Source organism: Dipodomys ordii, unplaced genomic scaffold, assembly GCF_000151885.1.
Source record: "Dipodomys ordii isolate 6190 unplaced genomic scaffold, Dord_2.0 Scaffold140, whole genome shotgun sequence".
NCBI classification, from domain to species: Eukaryota; Metazoa; Chordata; class Mammalia; order Rodentia; family Heteromyidae; genus Dipodomys; species Dipodomys ordii.
This window is the reverse complement of record NW_012267356.1, coordinates 1,124,411-1,131,754: the sequence shown is the minus strand read 5'-3', so window position 1 is coordinate 1,131,754 and position 7,344 is coordinate 1,124,411. Positions and strand designations below refer to the sequence as shown.

General features: G+C 40.6%; 1 protein-coding gene across 1 annotated transcript in view; it reads right to left on the bottom strand.

Moving 5' to 3' along the window:
• Lhfp (lipoma HMGIC fusion partner) overlaps positions 1–7,344 on the bottom strand; it is a 225,535-nt gene that overhangs the window by 24,945 nt on the left and 193,246 nt on the right. The window contains exon 3 of the mRNA XM_013031443.1: positions 3,317–3,415. Within this exon, the coding sequence (XP_012886897.1) occupies positions 3,317–3,415 (99 nt within the window). The remainder of the gene's footprint in view (positions 1–3,316; positions 3,416–7,344) is intronic.

Here is a 7,344-nt window from a genome sequence, read left to right as displayed (position 1 = left end):
GAAAGAAAAGACAAAATGGCAGAATCCACACAATAAAAGCCTGGGAAAACAGGCTTATAATTACTCAAGGGATCAAGGATCCTTCTCATCCATCTGTGATGTCTTTTTCTCCTTATCATCCAACCTAAGAGAAAGACTACCATAATTTCTAGAATTGCTAAAAGAAGTGAACTGGTTTTTCATTCATTTTTTAGGTTTTCATTTGACAATCACATTCTTAATCTACGTTCCTGAGAAAATAAAAATAGTGGGGTGCACTTATGAAAACTACAACAGGATCTGCGTTTCATTAAGATCTGCTAATTAATATGGCAATGTGCAATAAAACAAGTCAGGTTTATAATCAAGTTGGGGCCTGTGTTAAGTAGCTAGGACTCAAACACTAGGGAAAGATAAAATGCCAAACACCACATTAAAATATCTCCCCTGGACAGTTTGTTTTCAAAAGAAGAAAAAAAAAGCTGGCAGTCAACTTTGGGCCAGCAGTACCTTTTTTCTATGTCTATATTTATGGTAATCATGGACTGAAATTCAGACTTAGGACAGCCTTGCTTGCAAAAAAGGAAGACAAAGGGAAATCCTTCCATTTTTTTTCCCCATGCAAATGATGTGGCATTTATAGCATCCTATTTTCTATGGAAAGAGCCACTCTTTTTTTGAGTGAAAGCAGAGAGATAGTTTAGTTCACAGACTTTTGCACCACTTTTACTTTTCTCATCTTAATAAAAAAAATTCATAGATGTTCTAAAATAAAAATTGAAAATGACTCATGGGTATACTAATATTGCCCCAAATTCTTCAGATCTTTGTTATTCCTGTCCTGGGGCTTGAACTCAAGGCCTACCATGTTGACTCAGCTTATTTCACTCAAGGTTGGTATTCTACCACTTGAGCCAAATGTTTCTACTTCTGGCTCTTGGCTAATCTACTGGAGATAAGACCCTCAGATATTTGTCTGCTAAGGCTGATGTGGAACTAGGCTCCTCAGATCTTAGTCTCCTGAGTAGCTAGGATAACAGATCTGAGCTAGAAATTCTAGCTGGCACCCAGCTAGAGCTTCTTTCTTCTTAAGGTGAAATATTTAATATGAAAAGTAGATGTCCAAGTACCTTGCGATACACTAATGTCAGACACTATCTATGCAGTAGGGGTAATATATTTGCTATCACTTGCAGTGATCGGCACATTGTTCATGCTGTCTCCCAAAAGGGCATGTTGGCATTTCAGAAAAACTTTTCATGTCCTGTTCTGCTGAAGCAGGTTATAAAATTGAGGAAGGACAGAGTGAACTTCCCCTGCAGCAAAGACATAGGATCCTCATTAGAGAAGTGCCCTCTCTACACCTAAAGGAAGGGGGTGTCATCCTTAACTCTGATGGCACAGAGACATGAAGGGATCTGTGCAAAAGGATTTGTCAGGATGGGTGATGGTGTGTTGCACCTGTAATCTTAACTACTCAGGAGGCTGAAGTCTGAGGGTCAAGGTTCGAAGCCAATCCCAGATAGAAAAGTTCATAAGCCTCTCTTCTCCAGTTAAGCACCAAAAAAGCCAAAATTTGAGCTGTGGATCAAGTGGTAAAGGAGGGACATCCCCCAGGCCCTGAGTTCAAGCCCCAGAGACAACGCATACACACAAATGCACGCGCGCGCGCACACACACACACACACACACACGCAGAAGACTTGTCCAGTTCCCCCAGTTTATTACCCCTAGTTTATTACCATTAGATCATCTCCCTTTTGCCCACTTCTCCATGACTGACAACTTACTCATGAAACCTGCGTAACAAGTCCACAGGTTTACCTTGATGGCTGATCTTTATATAAAGACCTATATAGAGTCTCACATCATATACAACTTAATTTAAATGAATGCATATACTTTTCTCTTGCTAATCTGCCCTTTACTATAAGGTTCTTAGCCATGAACCTAGCAGAGTGTGAGGAAAACATCTGTGCTTGATGACTTCTTATTCTTTGAGCTATTGACACCAGATCCAGAAAAGAAAACACTCCAAGAAAATAACTTGGTAGAAACAACACATATTTATTAAACAAATCATTAGAACGGGCTTTGAAACAATAAAAAGTGAAATAAACTAAAGTGATTCAGCAAGTGTAAATTTATCAGCCAAGTGAAATATTCCCCAATTATTACAAATAAAATGATGCACACTATGTAATACTCGGTTAAAAAAAAAAGAAACTGTGTGGGTTGCAAATATAAAGTGATTTTTTTTGTTGCTTTGTATGTCCCGCCCCCATGGTATAACCCCTATTTTCATTGTTTTTGCTGTTGGTATAATTTGGGGAGGGGAAGGGAAAAAACAAATCGTTTAAATAGGGATACAGATGGACCCATTGCAACAATGAGATGTACAAGACGCTATGTCGAAAAACAAACTTTACAACTTTGGCGAGTGGGGGGTGGGAGGAGTGTAGTCGTGGAGATGGGAGGGAAGGGATGGTAGGGGAAAAACAAAGGAGGAGGCAACAGTGTTTGATAAGAAATGTACTCATTACCTTGCTCATGTAATTGTAACCCCTCTGTATGGTATTTTCACAATAAAATACTTATTAAAAAAAGAAGCTGAAAGGGGAAGAGAAAATGAGGAAAGGAAATAAAAGATGAGAAAGACTAAAAAAATAAAGTAAAATACATTATAGTTGTACATGGAACGTCTCTAAGTTTTTCTCTGTAGACAGACAAGCAAACTTAGAAAGCACTCCTCATCAATGGAGGTGATGAGATGGAGACCCACATACTCCATCCTGGCCCCTCCTAGGGGTCTGATGAGCCTTCCTCATCCCTCCTTTGGCCATTTGCAGTACGTATTTTTCATCTTCTAGGTGCCTCAGCCTATTCCTGAAAATCCACATACCTAACTCTGTTCAGCTATAGCTCCAGTCCCATCCTTTCTCTAATGTGCTCTATTAGCCTGGAGTGAAATTCACTGGATTACTTTGCTATGGTCCTCATTTCCTCAATTATTTTAGTTGCTGTGGCTTTTGAGATAGATTGTGACTTTCACAATGAGAGTTGTTTTGAATACATGAAATGAGTAATAAATGTATGATTTTGAGTGAATAAATGACTGGCTATAAACTCTTGTAGCTTTGTATCTACAATACAATTCTTGGTGCCAGGTAAACAAATTATAATAATCTTCAGTGAACAAATGAATACCTGAATGTACATATATTGTTGATTATTACTGGCCATAAGACAAGATTATGTTTCCCATTTCTGTCTGTTCTGCATACCGGACACATTTCTTTTTGGAAAACAAATGGTGCCATCCAGGAAGGCAACTTACCCAGATCAAACTGGCCAGAAATGTAGCCACAGGTCTGTCGTACTTCCTCACTATCCCAGCCCAAGGGGTAGAGAGCGCAGCCAGCACCAATCAACAAGCCTGTGGAGACACAAGACAAGAGGTCTTTAAAATGCACCCCTGGATAAAGGGGATCATTATTTAGCAGTCGCAAGACCATGATGCCTATTCTTTTGAAATCACCAGCCCCAAATCCCTAACGCAATCTAAAGTCAACTTGGCTCCAGTAACAATATACATCTGCTTAAAGAAAAAGAGCCTGTACCAGTGGCTCATGCCTATATCCTAGCTACTCAGGAGGCTGAGGTCTGAAGATCACAATTCAACGTCAGCCCTGGCAGACAAATCCTAGAAGACACTCATCCTCAATTAACCACCCAAAAAAGCTGGAAGTGAGGCTGTGGTTCAAGTTGTACAGTGCTAGCCTTGAGCAAAAAATGGTCAAGTCAGTACCCTAGGTGTAAGCCTCAGGACTGGCACAAAAAAGAAAAAGAAAAAAAGAAATCACTGACAATTCCCTTTGACTCCTAATTTGCTTTTTCTAAGCAAAAAGGACCTTGGAAGTCCTGTTTAGGAACTAAAACCCACAAGCCCTCATTAATCCAGGCAAACAAGTAATTCAAGAACAACCAAAAGTCTCTAGTAAGTTATGCTTTGTCATTCATTAGGATTTTTTTGGTTTTGTTTCCAATATAAAAATAAAAATAGAAGGTTTCAGTTTTGTCAAATTTTACCCAGGATAGAAAGATTTTCTTGAACCAGTTCAGCTCATCAGTAGGACTATGAACTCTCCTTTCTGTTCTTGGCCTTGCTAAGAATCACATCCACGACACACAGAAATGCTATAGAAGACACATTATAACCTCAATCCTCTTACAGCTAAAAAACAAAACTGATTAATACGAAGACAATGATGGTTTCATTTTATGATAAATTAAGTTATCAGGGCTGCACACTGGGCTTACAAGCTTGCGATTAGCGAGGCATCTTTAGTTTTGCATCAAGTCTTAATACGGTTTAACAAGCACATGAATGAGATTTATACACTCACTATTTGATTCTGCCAGCTAATCTGAAAGTAAGATCTTGTCCTGTCAATCAGTGAGCATTATCATCACCGGTTAGCGCCACAAATGCGCTGAGACAGTAGGACTACTACAGAAGTCGTCTGATGGGGTGAGGGGAAAATGAGGGTTATCAGGAGCACACTCAGGGAGGCCCTGATTAGAAAAACACATTAACATGGAAATGAGGAAGCAGGATCCAAATGCATCTAGAAGCGAGTATCTTTCCCATTTATGTGGAATCCCTTCTGTCCATTCTTGTCACTTCTTTTTACCCTCTGCTAGTTGGTGACTGAGAACAAACAATATGTCCCTAACAAAAGAGGAGCTGCCAAGCCTAAGGAGAAACATTTATTATGTAGTGGTGATACTCTTATTCCTCTTCCTCCTCCTCCTCTTCCTCCTCCTCCTCCTCCTCCTCTTCATCCTCCTCCACTTCCTCCTCCTCCTCCTCCTCCTCTTCATCCTCCTCCACTTCCTCCTCCTCCTCCTCCACCTCCTCCTCCTCCTTCTTCCCAGGCCTGGGGCTTGAATTCAGGGCCTGGGTGCTGTTCTTGAGCTCTTTTTTGCACTAAGGATAAAGTCCTACCACTTGAGCCACAGCTCCACTTCTGACTCTTTGGAGTAGTTAATTATAGATAAGAATCTCATGGATTTCCTGTCTAGGCTGGCTTCAAACCATGATTCTCAGATCTCAGCATCCTGAGTAACTAGGATTATAGGCTTGAACCCCAGGTACCCACCAACACTCATTACTTCTGACCCTGACAGCCCTCCTTTGGTCTACAAAAAAGCAGTTCTCTAGTGTAGAAGGGCCAGATCCAAGTGAAGGTGCAGAATCACTCAAATGATAGAACCCAAAATGTTCTGTAGCTATTGCATAAGTGTGAACTGTGTTGAGGCTAATCCAGAAAGCAGTAGTATCAGGTTTGACTCACTGGACAAATGCCTGTCTGGGCTTTTTCCTTTGGAATAGAACTTGAGTGTTCTGATGACAATTGCAAACTAGTTTACCCACTATCAGATGATTAATGATTATGTCAAAATCTATGTAAATTGAATTACAGTAATGTTTGGCAAATAATGTATCATTGCCATGATGTTCATTCTTAATAAGTTAATAATAGTTTGAAATTCTGTAATTTTTAAGGATGACAAGTACAGAAAATACTTGAGCAGAAAACATCCACACGTAAGAAAAAAATGAAAAAAAATTGTGATACAAGTTAGTAGAAGATCAGGCAGTTATAGAGTGATGGCCTATAACAACTTGAAGATGGCAGGATAAACCATCACCTGCTTGACAACAAAGTGGGAGTAGAGGACTACATAAGAATGAGGAAGTAAGAAGGGCAAAAGCATGAGGAAACAAGGAAAGCATATTCAACCTTTGGTGCCACAACCGTACAGGAAACAGATAGGAGACCCACCAATCACATACCCATCCAGTTCTCTCTGTTTAACCCAAGGCTCAGGTCTAAGTTGAAGACAGCCAAGATGGCAGAGATAGGATGAAGTGCTGTCTTCTTGTGGCTGTGGATTCCACAGGTATATCAATGACCTCTCCACTGCCCTGCTTATTACCATTGTACATTATGTTGCAAGGAAGTCTCAAGCTGGTTTCCAACAGCCTTGTAGTGTGCATCTCTAGCCAGGAAGTACCCAAAACAGAAAAATCAATTCCATAAAACTCAGGGATATGTCTCCATATGCAAACAACTCCATCATATAATCATCTTAATGAGTACCTTGCATGAAATTCTCAACAACAAACCTCCACAGATATCAGATGACCAAGCCCAGGGAGACTTCAAGTCATATAACACATCACATTCAGTGAAGGGGAAAAAGGTATGACCAAAAAAGGTCTCATTGATACTGTCCACAGAATCTCTGAGCTACATGCAGTTGTTTAAAGTTAATTAAGATTAAATAAAATACAAAATTTCCATTCTTTGGTTGCATTAGCCACATTTCAAGTGCTTAGGAATCCTCTGTTGGAAGTGGAACTCTAGACCATTTCCTCCCTGTAGAAAGGTCAATAGGAATGTGCTGCTGTGGCCCTAAGACGCACTTTGGACTTCTCAGAATTCTTGTAGGCCCAAGTTTGCTTGTTAATAATCAAAATCAAGTCCAACACTGGTGGCTCAAAGTATCTTAGATACTTAGATCCTCTGGATCTCAGAGTTTTGAAAACAGCACTGGCAGAAAAGGCCATGAGATTCTGCCTTCAAAATAATCAGCAAAAGGCTGGGTCATAGGAGAGCACCAACTGAGAAAGCTCATGGAATGAGAACAAGGCCCTTATGGCAAAGATCAGGCACCATGAAAAGAAGAGGAAGAAGAGAGTGACATCGCATGACAGAGATGGCTAACCTTTTTTTTTTTTCTCTGCCAAGTGCCATTTGGATATTTATGGCACCAATTGTGAGGCCATATGAAATTATCAGGCTAGGCAGACAGGCCACGGGATACCTACAAGAAGCCGTGTGTCAGCCCATCATATAACAATGGATTCCATGGGCCTTGAACTCTTCAGCCCCATTGGCAGCTGCAGCCAGGCCAAAGCCTTCCTGCAGGCAGTAGGTGTGAGGTTTGGGCAGGGGCCGGTGGGCATCTCCTCTCATTTCCTACTGAGGGACATCAATGTCTGCGCATTCCTGAATTCTCGGAGGCAACTTCTCTGAACTTCACTTTCCCAGATCTTCTCAAAGGTCGGTAAAACTTTCAGACCCAGGGCTACCCCTTTTTCTGGGTTTCTCCAGTGGTTTCTTCTACTGACTCACCCCTGCCTGTTAGGTTCAGGTCCAGCTCATATTAGGGCAGAGAGGCTGATAGAAATCTTTATGTCCTATAATGTTTCCTGACTATTACTCCTACCCTCAATTAAAATTTATCTCTAATATAACTTATGCTGATTTTTAAACCTCTGGGGAAAGTAGAGCT